Source organism: Thalassophryne amazonica, chromosome 19, assembly GCF_902500255.1.
Source record: "Thalassophryne amazonica chromosome 19, fThaAma1.1, whole genome shotgun sequence".
In the NCBI taxonomy this organism is placed as follows: Eukaryota; Metazoa; Chordata; class Actinopteri; order Batrachoidiformes; family Batrachoididae; genus Thalassophryne; species Thalassophryne amazonica.
The window spans coordinates 18045210-18064352 of record NC_047121.1 but is presented as its reverse complement, the minus strand read 5'-3'; the positions used below and the strand labels follow the sequence as shown (position 1 = coordinate 18064352).

At 40.3% G+C, this 19143-nt stretch overlaps 1 protein-coding gene across 1 annotated transcript; it reads right to left on the bottom strand.

The window, feature by feature from the left end:
• Window positions 1-2163: 2163 nt before the first annotated feature.
• LOC117501112 (dr1-associated corepressor) lies at window positions 2164-18509 on the bottom strand. The gene is made up of 6 exons (XM_034159934.1): window positions 18273-18509; window positions 15462-15534; window positions 13965-14058; window positions 10754-10870; window positions 10278-10377; window positions 2164-2391 (listed from the first exon to the last, which is right to left on the bottom strand). The coding sequence occupies exons 1-6, from the start codon at window positions 18312-18314 to the stop codon at window positions 2365-2367; spliced, it is 453 nt and encodes a 150-aa protein (XP_034015825.1). The 5' UTR covers window positions 18315-18509; the 3' UTR covers window positions 2164-2364.
• Window positions 18510-19143: the final 634 nt, after the last annotated feature.

The window sequence follows — 19143 nt, the reverse complement described above, 5'->3', positions numbered from 1 at the left end:
GCATGCCAGGCAACCCATGACATGACCAGAAAGGTAGAGACACAGAGATGTAGACACGAAAGTCTGAGGTCTATCCGTTGGACCTGCCATTGGGTCCTCGCTACAGGACCCGACATGAGGTACAGAGTTGACATTGGCAGCCCTTAATATTTTATTTCTTGTTTAATTTTGTTCAGTATTCAGTTTTGATGAGTGTGTGAGGGACATTTACGAAAATACGGAACAATTTACATCCCGTATTGATTCAATATGGAAGGCAACAACTGATTGTCAAATAAAAGACAATTCTGTATTTTAAGGGACGGGTGACAACCCTAGACAGAAGCCATTCCTTAGTAAAAGGCAAATGGCAGCCCACCTGGAGTTTGCCAAAAGGCACCTGAAGGACTCTCAGACCACGAGAAACAAAATTCTCTGTTCTCTGGTCTGATGAGACAAAGACTGAACTCACTGGCTTGAGTGTTTGGAGAAAAACAGGCACCAGGTCCACAGCGAAGCATGGTGGTGGCAGCACCATGGTATGAGGATGTTTTTTGTACAACGACCCTAAACACACAGCCAAGATATCAAAAGAGTGGCTTCAGGACAACTTTGTGAATGTGCTTGAATGGCCCAGCCAGAGCCCAACCTGAATCCTATTGAATATCTCTGGAGATGGGTTTGTAGGGATGTTTTGCACCAACAGGAACTGGGAGACTAGTCAGAATGGGGGGGGATGAATGCAGCGATGTACAGAGACATCCTGGATGAAAATCTGCTCCAGAGCGCTCCGTAATCGAGCAAGAATTTGTCCTATTCGGTCTATGGCTGATGCAGAGATGATGAACCATGTCTTTGTCTCTTCTACAGTAGATTGGCTTATTGCAACGCCCTATTCTATGATTTACTGCAGGCCACCATTAGACGTCTCAATCTGGTTCAAAATGCTGCTCCTAGAACTTTGACAAGAAGCAGAAAGTTTGACCACATTATCCCAATTTTGGCCTCTCTTCACTGGCTTCCTACCTCTGCGAGGTCTGATTTTAAGGTTCTGTTAATTTACAAAAACATTTATGGACTAGTGGCTCCTTACCTGGCTGGCCTAATTAAATCGTACATACCGGCCTGTGTTCTACGATCTCAGGATGCAGAATTACTATGTGTCCCTAAGGTTAAAAAGAAGTCAGCAGGCCACTGAGCATTCTCTTATTGTGCACCTCTTCTGTGGAACAATCTGCCTGCAGAGCTAAACAATAAACAACAGTGCACATAAACAATGTCAAATGTGTATGTGTTGCCTTTAATTCTGATGTGTGCCATTATTACAGTAAACAAGTAATAATTGTAGACTAATTGCTGTCTGAGGTAACTGGAGTGTAAACGTAATTTCTCCACTGTGATATCAATAAAGTATATCTAATCTAATCTAAAGTCAGATTCTTTACCCAGTGAGCACAAGATATAATTTCAACATTGACTTTTGGTTGAATATCTGTCTGAATGTCTTTTCACTCCAGCACCCCCCCCCCCCCCCCCCCCCCCCCAAAAAAAAAAAAAAAAATCATGTTTTGATTTGGAATAGAATGTATAGTGTTCCCAATGCATTTGGGTGTATGGAAATAAAAGCTATTATAAGGATTTTGAGATTTACTCACTTTTTTACAACACATTGCTTTTAGTTTGAACACAACTGTGTATCAATAAATTTAACTGAATAAATGTAAAATTAGTCAAATTAATCAGCTGTGATTTTCAGATCTACAAACAACTGGTAAATGTATAATATCACATGATTCCTGTATCAGCTTAGGTGTTAAGTTTGTTGGTTTTATATCCTAAAAGCTGAAGGAGGAGAAAATTTATGTTTGAGGTGGTTTTTGGCTGATGATTTAGTTGTTTTGTTAAAGTGGTGCCTGCAAGCCATTATTTTACATTTTAGTTTTAAAATATACAGGGTACTGTAGAGGTGGAAAGACATGCACTGTGGGCCCTTCTGGAAATTAGTTTTCAGCTTTTTTTTTAATTTTGAACAAAACTTTTTTCCACACTGGGATTCAAAATCACAATTTTGAAATTGTTTATAGTCGGATTTTTATTTATTTGTCCAGTGTCAAAAAAACAAAAACAAAACACAAAGCTGTGGGTGAATGTGTTTAATACGAACTTTACTTTGGGGGGGGGATAGCTTAAGTACAAACCAGTATCAATAAAAATACCTTTAATCACACACAAATTACTATACTATATATGGTCTTAAAATTGTTCAAAACGTTTTTTAAGACAACTTTTACTTCAACATCAGCTGTTTTTTTTCTCTCTTTTCTTCTCACAAATAAATAAACTCAAAAGTTCTGTCATATTTATATATATTTTCTGGTTGTACAGTCACAGGCAGATGTAGAGCTCCATCTCCTACAAGAGAAAAAAACCCACAATAAAGAATATGTTAACAAAAGTAACATGAAACCTATCAGGGTTGTAGTTGCAACGGAGTGTGTAACACACTAATCACTTAACGTTATGAACACAGTTGTTGAAAACCGTTTTTTTTTTGTTTTTTTTTAACTTGCATTTGAATACAATGAAAAAAGTAATGGTCCAACCCAAAAAAGTACTTCATTATTAATACTCAATGAATGAATTAAGTTTATCCAAATTAAGAATTGAAGCAACTTAATTTGGTTTTCTCTTTTGTAATGATCATGTTTAATAAATGAACAGAAATAAAGTAGATATGCAAGCAAACACTATGGGTCCAAACAGCCCCGGTGCTGCTGTGGAACCAAAGCTGCCCCAAACTGGGGCCACAGAGATGTAACTCATAGCACAAAGTGCACCTTGTATTTCAACTAAAATGTTTTGTATTCCAGGTCAGTCCCACCAAATGGGGGCAGTAATGCACCCCACAGCTCTTCGCCCAACAACTAACACAGAAGAACTGTGTTCCAACAGACCGTTCTTACATTCTCAATAAGCATGCTCAGTCGTGTGTAAATCTTGCGTGACCAAGCGTGAGCTACCACCGCCGCTGTCAGCATGGGGGGGGGCGTGAATTGCCTATTCGTCCAAAACATGTACGAGTAGTGGCTTTTGCAGTTTATTCCACAGGGCGCTGTTGTACTATGATCGCCCATGACCCAAAAAAGTGGTGAAACAGGATAAAACGGTTTAATCTGCTTTGCCTCCAAATAGGCTGGTTAATAAACTGCAGAACTGGCAATTTGCCTCAAAATGAAAGTAATCTGTGCCCCTCAAGCAGAAGTTTAGCTGCTTTCAGTGCACATTTTACTGTTTTTAAAAGCTTGGAGAGGTGATGGTGACCAGAGGATCCTCGGTTCAAATCCCAGCCTGACCGGAAAATCACTAAGGGCCCTTGGGCAAGGTCCTTAATCCCTTAGTTGCTCCCGGTGTGTAGTGAATGCCTTGTGTGGCAGCACTCTGACATCGGTGTGTGAGTGTGTTTGTGTGAATGGGTGAATGTGAGGCATAACTGAAATTGCTTTGAGTGTCTGATGCAGATAAATGCAGACCATTTACCATTTATTTAAAAAATATTGAGTTGGTGTTTTCTTTTTATGACAACTGGAGCAGTGCACTTTAATGCTTTTGATGCATGAATGGAACGTTGTGTTTTTATCGCATTCTGTAATCTCTCTGACGGTCCTTCCTGGTGGAAAACTCCACTGTTTTTCTGCCTTTCCTCCCAAACACAACTACCATTTGTGTGAGGCACATTTGAACCAAGACATTAAATGTAGTTTCACACAAGCTGTTTTTACTGTTGTGATACTGAATGATTTTTTTACAAATAAAGCTGTGAAAAAAAATGTACTCAGTGCGTACAGGATTAGAGCTGATGGCGTAAATGTTCTCTATCAAATATTCTCTTATTGTTCTGACTGTCACATCTGGGACACATTTAAGGGACTTTGTCCACTTTTCTTTGGGCAAGTTACAGGTATTTGTCGCAGATTCAGTCCGTGTAGTTACGCGAAGGATGCATGTCCGCATTAAATGGCGCTGCTCCCCGTGATGTTCTACATGAGCGACTAGCGGACTGTGCATGCACCAATCAATGTAACAATGGTCTACTGAAGTTCTGCGCTATTCTAAGGGTTGTGTCACATGAAACTCTTCAGGCTTCAGCCCTTCAGACACAGCGGAGGCCGGAACAAACAGTTCTGAAATGACAGTCGGGCACACGGAGTGTTTTTGCTGTTGCACCATTACGTTCTGGTGCCTGGAAACCTTGGCTGCACGTGCCAACATACAACCCCTGGCAAAAATTATGGAATCACCGGCCTCAGAGGATGTTCATTCAGTTGTTTAATTTTGTAGAAAAAAAGCAGATCACAGACATGACACAAAACTAAAGTCATTTCAAATGGCAACTTTCTGGCTTTAAGAAACACTATAAGAAATCAAGAAAAAAAGATTGTGGCAGTCAGTAACGGTTACGTTTTTAGACCAAGCAGAGGAAAAAAATATGGAATCACTCAATTCTGAGGAAAAAATTATGGAATCACCCTATAAATTTTCATCCCCCAAATTAACACCTGCATCAAATCAGATCTGCTCATTGACATTGACCCTATGCCATGACATTGACCCTATGTGTCTTTTTGCAAGGAATGTTTTTGCAGTTTTTGCTCTATGGCAAGATGCATTATCATCTTGAAAAATGATTTCATCATCCCCAAACATCCTTTCAATTGTCCAAAATATCAACATAAACTTGTGCATTTATTGATGATGTAATGACAGCCATCTCCCCAGTGCCTTTACCTGACATGCAGCCCCATATCATCAATGACTGTGGAAATTTACATGTTCTCTTCAGGCAGTCATCTTTATAAATCTCATTGGAAAGGCACCAAACAAAAGTTCCAGCATCATCACCTTGCCCAATGCAGATTCGAGATTCATCACTGAATATGACTTTCATCCAGTCATCCACAGTCCACAATTGCTTTTCCTTAGCCCATTGTAACCTTGTTTTTTTCTGTTTAGGTGTTAATGATGCCTTTCGTTTAGCTTTTCTGTATGTAAATCCCATTTCCTTTAGGCGGTTTCTTACAGTTCGGTCACAAACGTTGACTCCAGTTTCCTCCCATTCGTTCCTCATTTGTTTTGTTGTACATTTTTCAATTTTTGAGACATATTGCTTTAAGTTTTCTGTCTTGACGCTTTGTCTTCCTTGGTCTACCAGTATGTTTGCCTTTAACAACCTTCCCATGTTGTTTGTATTTGGTCCAGAGTTTAGACACAGCTGACTGTGAACAACCAACATCTTTTGCAACCTTGCGTGATGATTTACTCTCTTTTAAGAGTTTGATAATCCTCTCCTTTGTTTCAATTGACATCTCTCGTGTTAGAGCCATGATTCATGTCAGTCCACTTGGTGCAACAGCTCTCCAAGGTGTGTTCACTCCTTTTTAGATGCAGACTAACGAGCAGATCTGATATGATGCAGGTGTTAGTTTTGGGGATGAAAATTTACAGGGTGATTCCATAATTTTTTTCCTCAGAATTGAGTGATTCCATATTTTTTTCCTCTGCTTGGTCTAAAAAAGTAACTGTTACTGACTGCCACAATCTTTTTTTCTTGATTTCTTATAGTGTTTCTTAAAGCCAGAAAGTTGCCATTTGAAATGACTTTAGTTTTGTGTCATGTCTGTGATCTGCTTTTTTTCTACAAAATTAAACAACTGAATGAACATCCTCCAAGGCCGGTGATTCCATAATTTTTGCCAGGGGTTGTAGCATAGTGATAAACTCTGATTTGATAATTAACTGATTCCATCTGCTCAAAGTGATATTAATCAGTGAAATCACCTGGTGGAGTCAGTGGCTGCAAAGAAAACCTGCACCCTCTTGGCCCTTTCTGGAACCAGTTGTCCACTCCTGCTTTAGATAATGATGACAGTGAAGAAGATTTTGATGGTGAAATGGAGTAACTGATCAACATTCTTTTGCTTATTTAATAATAAAATCCATAAATAAGTATTTTAAATGTTAACTGCATGCCTTTTGTGTTGTTATTTAGATTTTTCTTTTTGAAAATGGCATACTTGGTACATGCTTGGGGTACCACAAGTTTTCATTTGCCAACATTTTCGCACCCAAACCAGATGTAGGTCATGGTCTCAAAAATACAAAGGGATATTGATTACATTGATTACATGGCCCATGGTCTAATATGGAGCTTAAAATTGCCCCCCTTTTTTTTTCCTATTTAGTTTACCAACCATTTTGTTGGGGGGGGGGGGGGGGGGGGGTTGCACAATGAATGTTGGGACTGTTTGGGTCAGGAAAGGAGGGTTGCATACACGGGCTAAACCTGTCAGAAATCTGCCCGGTGACATCGCATATAGAAAGTGGGGACTTTTTTTTTGTTTTGTTTTTTTTTACTGTTCTGCTTTAATTTTAATTTTTTAACACTTGGGCTAAAAACTATTTATGAATAGAATTTTATGTAGCAAAAAAAACAAACATGCACAAAAATGAGCACAGAAGAAGAGGGAAGCAGCAAGTGCTATAAATAGCGTGCATGTGTGTGAGCCAATCAGAAGCGATGAGTGCAAACCGCTCTCAGCCAATGAAATGCAGCAAGTTGCTGGAGCCTGACAGCCGGAGCAGGAATTCTCACTCCTAAACCACCAATAGAAGAGCAGTGTTGGTGCCACATCAAAGTAAGGCTGACGTCAGTGTCTCAGCCACCAACCAATCACAGGCTAGGAGAGAGAGGCCAGTATCTGGCCCAATTCAGGCTGCTGATTACCGCCTCCCTTTCTGCCCTACAGGAGGAGGCGGGGCCGGCCAGCCGGATGTGTCCTTCGCTTGCAGGGGAAAGAAAGTTCCAAAAGTTGGCCGCTTCACAAGCAGCCTTTGTTATAGGACAGCCTCATCACGCCCCTTATGACAAAAGGTCGGTGATTACAGCTTTAGAAGCGTGTAGCCGCTGAATAAGCGAAGCCGTTATCTCAGCCCAGCACTGTACAGATCAGAGTCAGAATTATATTTATTGCCAAGTAAGTTCTCACATACAAGGAATATTGAGTTGGTGTTTTTGCTTCATGATGACCGGAGCAGTACTTTAATGTTTTTGATGAATTAATGGAAGGTTGTGTTTTTATAGAGTTCTGTAATCACAAAGGTGATTACAACACGTTAAGAGTTAATGTTATGTGTTGACTGGTCAATGTTACAGAATGTAATAATGTAGACGTGTCATGGAATTATTTTTCATCGGAAGGTGCATGTGATCCAAAAATTTGGATCATAACTGGAAACAGAATAAATCCACCTCGGTTCAATGTGAAAGACAAAAGATTTGTAAAGAAAAAGTATTCTGTTTTGTTAAAGTATAAGGAAACAAAATATTACACTAGATACAGTCAGAGCTTATGCTCAAGTGAGAAACAGTAGCAAAAAATTTAAGTAGGATAAAGAGAGAGTGTGAAAAGAATGTGTGAGAAAATTAAGAAGAATTCCAAGGTGTTTTAATGTTTCTCAACAGTAAAACAAAGGGTAAATCTACTGTACTAAGAGTTAAAGGCTGATGAGCTGAAGAAATTTTTTTCAATCTGTAAATGTAAATGAAGATGAGAAGGATCTGATTTACTTTGATGACCTTGTACATTGTGTAACACTCCTGAATCATTCAATTTCCTCCATATACTTAGTGTTGCTAGTATTAAAGATGTGACCTTTAGCCCAGAAAATGTTAAAAACTTGCTAAGAAGTGTAAATCCCAATAAGGCCATGGGCCCTGATATTACCCATTCTAGGGTGTTGAAAGAACTAGCAGACTATGTGCAACTTGCCTTTGTATTATATATTTAGGCAATCATTAGATAATGGACTTTTACCTGATGTGGAAAGTTACAAAAGTGACACCTATATTTAAGAAAGAAGATAAATCACTCACTGAAACCTATAGCCCTGTTAGCCTTATGTCACAAGTGCGTAAAATGTGTGAGAAGGTTATCAAGCACTGGAATAATCCACTGGAGATGTTTACGGACACCGATGTTGGGAGCTCTTCTCCTCTGTTGTAGCACGTTTGTAGCAGACAAACCAACCCGGAAGTAAACAAAACTGTTACGCATTGGGGCCATTTCTTGGCAACAGCACTTGCGAGGCCACCATGACCATGAAAATCATTAACTAACATAATACAACTAATTTACAAATTTAGCTGTTGATGTGAAACGGAGATTAGACGGATAATGTTGGGCGGCTAACCTTAGTCTACCATACCATCTTTATTTATAAAGTACTTTACTACAACCAAAGCTGACCCAAAGTTCTGTACACTAAAACATATAGTTAAAACATTAAGACATATATTTAAACAAGTTAATAAAATCTAAAAAAACTAAGTCTCAATGCAGTCAAAAGCCACAGAAAAAAGATTTTACGGTTTTAAGACGATGCCTAAAAGTGGCCAATGAAGGTGCCTCTCTTGCACCCAAAGGCAAACTGTTCCACAATTTAAGTGAAAAAACAGAAAAGGCCCTGTCCTCTGTCAGCTTCCTTTTAGATCTCTGTACCTCCAGGAACAGCTGGTCAGCTGACCTGAGAGACCGACAAGGTATATAAGGGTGAAGAAGCCCAGAGAGGTACAACACGGCTAAGCCATGAAGAGACTTAAAAACAAAGATGAGAATTTTAAAATGAACCCTAAAATATACAGGTAACAACCAGTGAAGAGAGGCCAAGACAAGGGTAATGTGCTCTCTCCTTTGAGTTCCTGTCAAAAGTTGCGCAGCAGCATTCTGAAGCAGCTGCAAATATGAAAGCAGCAACTGACTGACTCCCACATAAAGTGAATTACAACAGTCCAAGCAAGATGAAATAAAATCATGGATCACCGTCTCAAAATGCTGTCTAGAAAGAAAAGGTTTTACCGTAGTCAAACACCTTAAATGATAAAAGTTGGATTTTACTACAGCTGCAATTTAGCTGTCCATTTTAAAATCACTATACACATTAAAACCAAGATCAGAAATCACAGGCTTAAAATATACCTCCAAGGGTCCCGAATCGACAGAGGAAGACTCACACGGACCACTACTAAGTCACTACTTGGTCTACTAAGTAAGCTTAGTAGACTAAAAGATTAGACTGCTTTATGAAACCGGGACCTGGACTGTACCTGTATGTGGTGAAACAGGTGAACTTGTAGAGACATTAATGTACCACAACCATGACATTCATGTCTTTGGGTCCTCAGCCACCGTGACCGAGAGGCGCCTAGAAAGAATCATGAACTCTTCCCAATGCGGCCTTTCTACATCAAAAATCCAGAGGCGAGTTTACGCCAGTGTATTTAGCATATTTTGCAAATAATGAAAAAAATTCCATGCTGAAATGGGCGTGGCTTACACCACTGGAAAGAACCCAATTCACAGATTGCAATGACATAGTTTTCATTTTCACATGTGCAGCTTGTTGTTATCAGACTTAGTTTCTACCAAAATCACCATATTATTTATAATGCACCCTAATGTTTTTCCAATGGCCATTTATTTTGTGTGTCGATAGACAGGATTGTCCTCCACTATCCCTGTAAATTTGGGGGAGGTGATGGTCTAGTGGTTAAGGTGTTGGGCTTGAGTCCAGAAGATCATGGGTTCAAATCCCCGCCTGACTGGAAAATCACTAAGGGCCCTTGGGCAAGGCCTTTAATCCCCTAGTTGCTCCCGGTGTGTAGTGAGTGCCTTGTTTGGCAGCAACCTGACATTGGGGTGAATGTGAGGCATAACTGTAAAGCGCTTTGAGCGTCTGATTCAGATGGAAAAGCGCTATATAAATGCAGTCCATTTACCCTTTAAATTTTACATTTCAGGTCCTCCTGGCTTAGGCTGCCCCATGACTTTTTATGAATAGAAATAAATAAATGAATGAATGAATATCAGCACAACTGCAATAGCAATACCTCTGTGCTTGAACCCTAATTAATTCAGTAAGTGCATACTGGCTGTAACGAACGGTCAGAGTAACCTTTTAGTTTCTCGCCGGCATCCCTGTTCTCCCCTGACAGAGGATTAGACTCTGGCGCCCCGCTCAGGCCAAATGTTACATTTTGCCCCAATAGTGGCAACCATCCTCTTCCTGTCCAGCAATTTTGTTTTGTGGAGTCACATGATAACAGCAGCCTTTGAATCTTTTGTCAGCTGAGGGTTTAGTTACTTTAAAGCTGCCAAAGTGCTGCTGAGCAAAGCATGTCTGCAGAACAAATCCTCTCAGTGTGGGTTTGACTGTGAATGTTAACCTGTTTTCAGACTACGTACACTGGAACTGGAGTTGTTGTCCAGAGAGTCGAGGTTCGGTCGCTGCACCGTTTCTTCAGCATCGTCCTGCTTTTTAACAGGAGCCTCGTCCTGTTTGGTTCTGGAAGACAGAAACTCAGTGGAGCGCACACCTCAGCCAAAGTGTACGTCACATGTAGTTTATCTGCCCACTGTTATTATGACAACATCATCTTTTTACAGTCCTATGCAAATGATTAAGGTACATGTCACAATAAAAGTAATATGTAAAATATGTGATATTATTTCCCAAGTAAAACATGTCTACTTCTCTCCCATAAAACTGCACAATTCCTTGAGGTTGTCTCTGGCAATGTTTAAGAAAATGTGAAATCAACCATGTGAGACTGTCCCTAATGGTACATGGTGAAGACTAACCACTAAAAATGAAAAAAAAATAGTTTGATTTAATACCGAATGCACCTGCCGCTGTTAACAATAACGGCGTCTGTGTTTACCTGCGCAGCGGCAGCACGCTCATGCTTCTAATGTCCTTCTGGGCTGCTGCTGACGTCACCTGCTCCACCAGGTCCTTCAAGAAGTGGAAGTGCTGCTCTGTCTCAATGCACTGCTTCCTACAGATTACATTTATTATTATTACTGTTAATATTATTGTTGTTGTCTGCTAATCGTACGCAAAAATGGCAACAAACATTCAGTATAGACACAAAGACACCTTTTTACAACTCAGAAGGACATATAAGCATTTGTAGCTGTGACTAGAGACACTGTGCAGGGTGCAAGTTTTGTGTGTCGCATCACTGGCCACAACGTCATGTATTTTCACCGTATGCCAGCATATGACTCATATGTCCCACACATGTGGGACATAAGTTGTAGGTAAGTTATGCGATTACTGACACATGTTTCTTGTAAGTTACTCATAATTCGAAATACGTCCGTTGATGCTGTCCAATGATTGACTGAACAACTGAAAGCTGCAGTCATGGGAACAGTTCAGACTGTTACAAATATTAAAATTATTCACTCACACATGGAGTAAATACAAAGTCTTAATCTTACCTGATCGTTTCAGTCAGATTCATCATCACAGTCTGATGAAAACTTATCCACAGAAAGCGTCCTGATTTTGGAAAACGACGCCTGAAAATACTTTAGTTCCTTGTCGTGGCTGAAGAAACCGCGTTTTTAAAGAAGTCCCTCTGTGTTTTGTGTGTTTCTCAGCCTGAACAAAAGCACATCTGCATTTTGCGCCACAACAAGAAAATTAACTTATTTTAAAGTTGAAAGAGTCACAGTGCCTCATTCATTCATGTCAGTGTTTATCAAAGACATGAGTCGATTCTTCAGCATTCTGCATGCAATGAAAAGAAATCCCATGATCCACCAAGACAAAAAAAAAAAAAACAATAAAAAAATGTTAAATTACAACCCCAATTCCAATGAAGTTGGGACGTTGTGTAGAACATGTTGCAGACATCCATTTCAAAATGAGCAAATGTTTGCACAAAAACAATAAAGTTTAGCAGTTTGAACATTAAATATCTTGTCTTTGTGGTGTATTTAATTGAATATAGGTTGAAGAGGATTTGCAAATCATTGTATTCTGTGTTTATTTACATTTCACACAACATCCCAGCTTCATTGGAATTGGGGTTGTACTCTGTATGGCCTCAATGACGTGCTTGTCAATATTTACATGCTCATCAATATTTATGTGCATCGCCTGCCAAACAAAAGGGTTCTGCCGGTGGTGGAAAAGCAAACCAACCCGGACTTAACTGTTCTGACCCGTACCATACCGTGCAGTACTGACCCAGACCGCTCAGTGGAAACGGGGCTGTCAGCACACGCTGGCTAAATCATCATGGTGTGACAGGGCCCCGTACTATTGTGTGCCCATATTTGTGCACTCCATTATTTTGGTTTTGATATTATTTTACTTTGCATCATAAATTGTAGAGACATGATTGGACAATAAAGAAGATCATTTTTTACATTTGAACATAGAGAATATACATATACATATATATATATATATATATATATACACATATACATATATATACGAGGGCTGTCAAAGTTATGGTCCTTTTTATTTTTTTCAAAAACTATATGGATTTCATTCATATGTTTTTACGTCAGACATGCTTGAACCCTCGTGCGCATGCGTGAGTTTTTCCACGCCTGTCGGTGACGTCATTCGCCTGTGAGCACTCCTTGTGGGAGGAGTCGTCCAGCCCCTCGTCGGAATTCCTTTGTCTGAGAAGTTGCTGAGAGACTGGCGCGTTGTTTGATCAAAATTTTTTCTAAACCTGTGAGACACATCGAAGTGGACACGGTTCGAAAAATTAAGCTGGTTTTCAGTTAAAATTTTAACGGCTGATGAGAGATTTTGAGGTGATTCTGTCGCTTTAAGGACTTTTCACGGTGCGAGACGTCGCGCTGCGCTCTCAGGCGGCGTCGTCAGCCTGTTTCAAGCTGAAAACCTCCACATTTCAGGCTCTATTGATCCAGGACGTCGTGAGAGAACAGATAAGTTTCAGAAGAAGTCGGTTTCAGCATTTTATCCGGATATTCCACTGTTAAAGGAGATTTTTTTAATGAAAGACGTGCGGACGGGTCCGCGCGTCGGGACGCAGCCGCCGCGACGCTCCGCCACAGGAAAAACACCTCTGTTGAAAGCCTTAAGGACAAGTTGGAACATGTCCTGCCTGTTAAACAATTTCTCATATACTCACTCCACTGAAAGCCATCAAAAGCCGCCTGGATTTTACAAATGGTTATCAACACGGAGGTGTTTTTCCTGTGCCGCCGCACCGCGTCGGCTGCGTCCCGACGCGCGGATCCGTCCGCACGTCTTTCATTAAAAAAATCTCCTTTAACAGTGGAATATCCGGATAAAATGCTGAAACCGACTTCTTCTGAAACTTCTCTGTTCTCTCACGACGTCCTGGATCAATAGAGCCTGAAATGTGGAGGTTTTCAGCTTGAACAGGCTGATGACGCCGCCTGAGAGCGCTGCACGACGTCTCACACCGTGAAAAGTCCTTAAAGCGACAGAATCACCTCAAAATCTCTCATCAGCCGTTAAAATTTTCACTGAAAACCAGCTTAATTTTTCGAACCGTGTCCACTTCGATGTGTCTCACAGGTTTAGAAAAAATTTTGATCAAACAACGCGCCAGTCTCTCAGCAACTTCTCAGACAAAGGAATTCCGACGAGGGGCTGGACGACTCCTCCCACAAGGAGTGCTCACAGGCGAATGACGTCACCGACAGGCGTGGAAAAACTCACGCATGCGCACGAGGGTTCAAGCATGTCTGACGTAAAAACATATGAATGAAATCCATATAGTTTTTGAAAAAAATAAAAAGGACCATAACTTTATTGACAGCCCTCGTATATATATATATATATATATATATATATATATATATATATATATATATATGTGGTGGTTGTAACCGCTGCTAACATGTGCTTTTATCTACAAGTTGGCGAGCCAGAAAGAAAAGTCATATAATTTATAAGTACACATGATAAGATGAGCTGCTGATGGCTAATATGGTCCACGGGACATCACTTTAAAACCTCAACAGATTAAATTTAGTTTTTTCACAATACGTTGTCTGTCTGTTAGACGATGGTGAGTATTTCAGAGCGCAGATCATAAACAGCTGTCAGACAAGGAACAGCAAACTTACATGTGAGCGAGTGAAATCACTGTGCTGAGCTTCGATTCGGTTATTAGACAGCTTTTGGTCAGCAGCGATTTCAGGAACATTTCCAGTGCCCGCGCTGACCTCTGCAGTTCAGGAAACCACAATTCTACACCACAAACTTCAGTTTCAAAACAAATATGTGTGCTTTGGATCAACACATCAAATGTTTTTAACAGCCTCAATGCTGCCGATTTCTTACTCAAAGATTATAGACATTATCACATTATTTTCACACATTATTTTCAGAAAATAATGTGAACAAAACATCAACTGGTCAAATGATGTATAGGAGTATCCATAAATAAGAGCACACATTTTAATATTATACATTCAACTAGGCCGGATATAGAATCTGATTTTGTGTCCCTGTTTTTCTAAATAATGAGGAATAGCAGGTAAATGCTGATGTAGTTCATTATATCCATATTAACAAATAATTAACTTGTACACATAAAGTAACATAATAATAATAATAATCAATTTAGCAGTCATCCCTTAACCTCATGATGCCCCTACAGTGGCACACCGAACTACTTCATTCAGCACCATCCCTCCATCCCCAGGTGGAATTTGCTTCTGCTGCCTATGTACAGGTTGTGAAACCTTTAGTCACACTTAATTTTATGTCATTTTATGTCATTTATTTAGACTTTCATTGTTTAAAAAGAAATAAACCTGACTGAAACAAAAACTCATTTACAAGACTTGAATTTGGGGCGCTGTTGAGCATCGAGGATGCAGGATGTGTCACCTCACTGCTCCGAGAGTTTGAGACAAGACAAACTGAATTTTTGGAGTAATAAATAAAACAGTTCACTCTGGGGATGGAGTAATAAAAGATTTTATGAGAATTTAAAGCTAACAGTAATAACATGAACAAAAAAAGCTGAGTACACTACAACTATTCCTATTCATTCAAATACACAATTATTGGCTCAAGATGTTTTTGTGTCAATATATGACCAAAAACACACTGGAGGAACTACAACTCCCAGCATGCCTTGGTGTACCTGATACAGATGACCAGAAAACTAGGATGGTGGACTGATCTCACTTGGGGTGTACTAGGTCTGACCTCAAAGCATTTCAGGAGAACAATGTTAAATGTAATCAAAATATGGATGACAGCGATAAACTAATATTTGCTTTGTTTTTGAAGAGACACTTTATCTGTCAGCAGAACAAGCTGTGTTAAATGGTGATGTATACTATAACCAATAAACACAGATAAATATAGTTTACAGTCTATTAGCATCCCGACTTCACAAGTAAGAACTCCGATTTCGAGTAGCATCCTCGTCGGAGATCTAAAATTTCAGATTTCCCAGTTTTGTGGAATGCAACATAAGCAGACAAGGAGATGAAGTATAAACTATCCACACATCTACAGCACTAATCAATAAGGTGATATTAAACTGTTAACAATGCACTTCAGGGAGAGAGCGTGATGATGTCACCTCTTCACATGTCAAAGGATACAGATTATCACAGGAACCACCTTGGCAATCTTCCCCACCTCACGATCTTGTTGCATGATCTTTTTGATGCGATTCTGGAAGCAACATAAAAAGATGCTCACACCACAGACATGACATGCAGGTTAAAGTGCTGCATTCACGCACTCCACTGATGCAAAACACAAGATATACACCACAGCAGATAACTGAAACAATCCTGCAAAAGGTGATACAAGCACCAAAGTTGGCACAAATACTCGTTAGACATTACTCTTTTGAAAAAAAACGACTAGCCACTTGAATTTTCAATACACAGCCAGGTCAGGGGTCAATTGAAGAATTACACAGGGGTCAAAACTAAAAAGGCTTCAATCAAATTTAAAACTACACTACATTATTTGTCTGATCATAATGATTCCAAAAAGGTATAGTTTGGACTATCTATGACTGAATGTTTAGCAGTTATGGGGTAAAAACAGCAAAAATGGTGAGAAAGGTCAGTTTCAGGTTGTACAGGGGTCAAAAGTTAAAGTTACTTCAATTTTAGTAAAAAAAAAAGTGATGCAAATTATTGGTTGAGCTAATAGGATTAATAAATGGAATAGTTTTGACTGTGTTGAATGCTTGGTCTCCAAACTAAAGGTCAAACAAGGTCAACGTCCATTGGATTCTATGACGTTTGACATATGTTACCCTGTAACGTGATAACCAAGCATGATAGTACCATAGTACTATAGTACCATAGTACGTATTACTTGCATTTTGAGGAAACATCTGCTACATCATGGTCATGTGGCACATTTTACTGTGCATGATACGTCAAACAGCTTCCTGAGTGAGGATCCCAGCACCTGGAAGAGTCCAAAAGAAAACCCCCGACATACAGTGCATCCAGAAAATTGTGCTTCATTTTTTCCACATTTTGTTATGTTACAGCCTTATTCCAAAATGACTCAAATTAATTTTTCCCTCAAGATTCTACACACAATACCCCATAATGAATGCGAAAAAAAAATTTTCATGAGACTTTTGCAAATTTATTTTAAAAAATCATATATGTACATAAGTATTCACAGTCTTTGCCATGAAGATCAAAATTGAGCTCAGGTGCATCCTTTTTCCACTGATCATCCTTGAGATGTTTCTACAGCTTCATTGGAGGCCACCCGGGGCAAATTCAGTTGATTGGACATGATTTGGAAACACAAACACCTGTCTATATATAAGGTCCCACAGTTGACAGTGCATGTCAGAGCACAAACCAAGGATGAAGTCAAAGGAATTGTCTGCAGACCTCTGAGACAGGACGTCTCAAGGCACAAATCTGGGGAAGGGTACAGAAACATTTCTGCTGCTTTGAAGGTCCCAATGAGCACAGTGGCCTCCATCATTCATAAATGGAAAAAGTTCAGATCCACCAGGACTCTTCTTAGAGCTGGCTGCCCATCTAAACTGAGCGATCGGGGGAAGGACCTTAGTCAGGGAGGTGACCAAGAACCTGATGGTCACTCTGTCAGAGCTCCAGCATTCCTCTGTAGAGAGAGAACCTTCCAGAAGGACAACCATTTCTGCAGCAATCCACCAACCAGGCCTGTATGGTAGAGTGGCCAGACGGATTAAATTTTGTTTTTTTCACAATAAGTTGTCTGTCTGCTAGACGATGGTGAGTAACTGTTAGTAAAAGACACATGGCAGCCCACCTGGAGTTTGCCAAAAGGCACCTGAAGGACTCTCAGACCACGAGAAACAAAATTCTCTGGTTTGATGAGACAAAGACTGAACTCTTTGATGTGAATGCCAGTCGTCATGTTTGGAGGAAACCAGGCACCATCCCCACAGTGAAGCATGGTGGTGGCAGCATCATGCTGTGGGGATGTTTTTCAACAGCAGGAACAGGGAGACTAGTCAGGATTGAGGGAAAGATGAATGCAGCAATATACAGAGACGTCCTGGATGAAAACCTGCTCCAGAGCGCTCAGCCTCAGACTGGGGCGACGGTTCATCTTTCAGCAGGACAATGATCCTAAACACACAGCCAAGATATCAAAGGAGTGGCTTTAGGACAACTCTGTGAATGTCCTTAAGTGGCCCAGCCAGAGCCCAGACCTGAATCTGATTGAACCTCTCTGGAGAGATCTGAAAATGGCTGTGCACCGACACTCCCCATCCAACCTCATGGAGCTTGAGAGGTGTTGCAAAGAGGAATGGACAAAACTGCCCAAAGATAGGTGCACTAAGCACGTGGCATAGGCTGTAATTGCTGCCAAAGGTGCATCAACAAAGTACTAAGCAAAGGGTGTGAATAATTATGTACATTTCTTAGGGGTTTTTTTTTTGTTTGTTTGTTTTATTTTTAATGCACTTGCAATTTTTTTTTTTTTTCATGTTGTCATTATGAGGTGTTGTGAGTACAATTTTGAGGGGAAAAATTAATTTACTCAAGTTTGGAATAAGGCTGTAACATAAAATGTGGTAAAAAGTGAAGGGCTGTGAATACATGACTACACAAAACAGAGGTGATTTTCTGAAGGTGTGGATGGTTGCCAGTCAGAACCCAGAACTGTTGTGATGGATATAGCAACACACTGCATCAGTGCATGCTCCAATACTTTAGTGTATATTGTTAAATATGACAGAGAGAGAGAGAGACCGTTTGTAGATCGCAAAACTCAAGTAGAAGGTGTCGTGTTTGCTGGCGTTGCATCTCGAAAATGTTCAGATTTCCGACAGTCCCTGAAAGTGTCAAGTGCTCTGTCCAATACACGTTAGCCGTTAGCTTAGCTTTCCGGAGCTTTGAACGCCGTTTATATGCCAAAGTAGAGTTTATACTCACAGGAGAGAACCGCACATTATATCTAGTCTTCTGTCGAGGCATTTTATGCGCTTTAATCCGCACCTTTGGATCACATTTTCCATATTTTTACTTGTAAACGCCGCTGCGCCCATTTGTTTACTTTCCTTCAGCAAAGAGAGAAGAAAACAAGTGTGAGGTCAACCCCTGCGTAACCCCGTTAATGACGTCACGACACCCCGTTTTGCGTTTGTTATTTCAGTAACAGTTAATTAGCTAATCTTTGATTTTGAATAGTTTGAAATAACAGGTAAAATGTGTAACCAGATGGAAGGAAAACCTCCAAAGACCATCAGAAGACTCATGCTTGTCTTTGTGACATCATGACGTTCATCATCACCCCTTCAGTTTCCAACTTCACACTTATCACCCTGTCAGACAGACATTTAACCTCCAACACACTCTTTATGCTATCCCTTTAGAATGACCCCAAAACTATTTCTCCTTCCATCCACAGCACGATAGAGCAGTTTGAACCCCCTCTGATGCTCCTGGTCTTCCACCTGTGTGGACACTTGGTCTGTTCTTTGTTGTTGGAGATGGAGACACATTCATTCAGTATACCTGCCCAATCCAATCAAGGGTCACTGGGAGCTTATCCCAACAGTCATAGAGCAGGGTACACCCTGGACAGGACGCCAGTCGATCGCAGGGCCACATACCCAGACAGCAAATAGATCCGGGCCGGATGTAGTCCAACATCTGGTACCAATCTTGAAAACAGATCCGGTCCAGACAGTTTTTGCACCCTGGCCCAGATCCGGCACGGCTCCGCTTTACGGTTCTGGAACAGATCCGGACCAGATCTGAACTGGATCCGCAAAAGACCAACCGTTTACAGACCATATCTGGC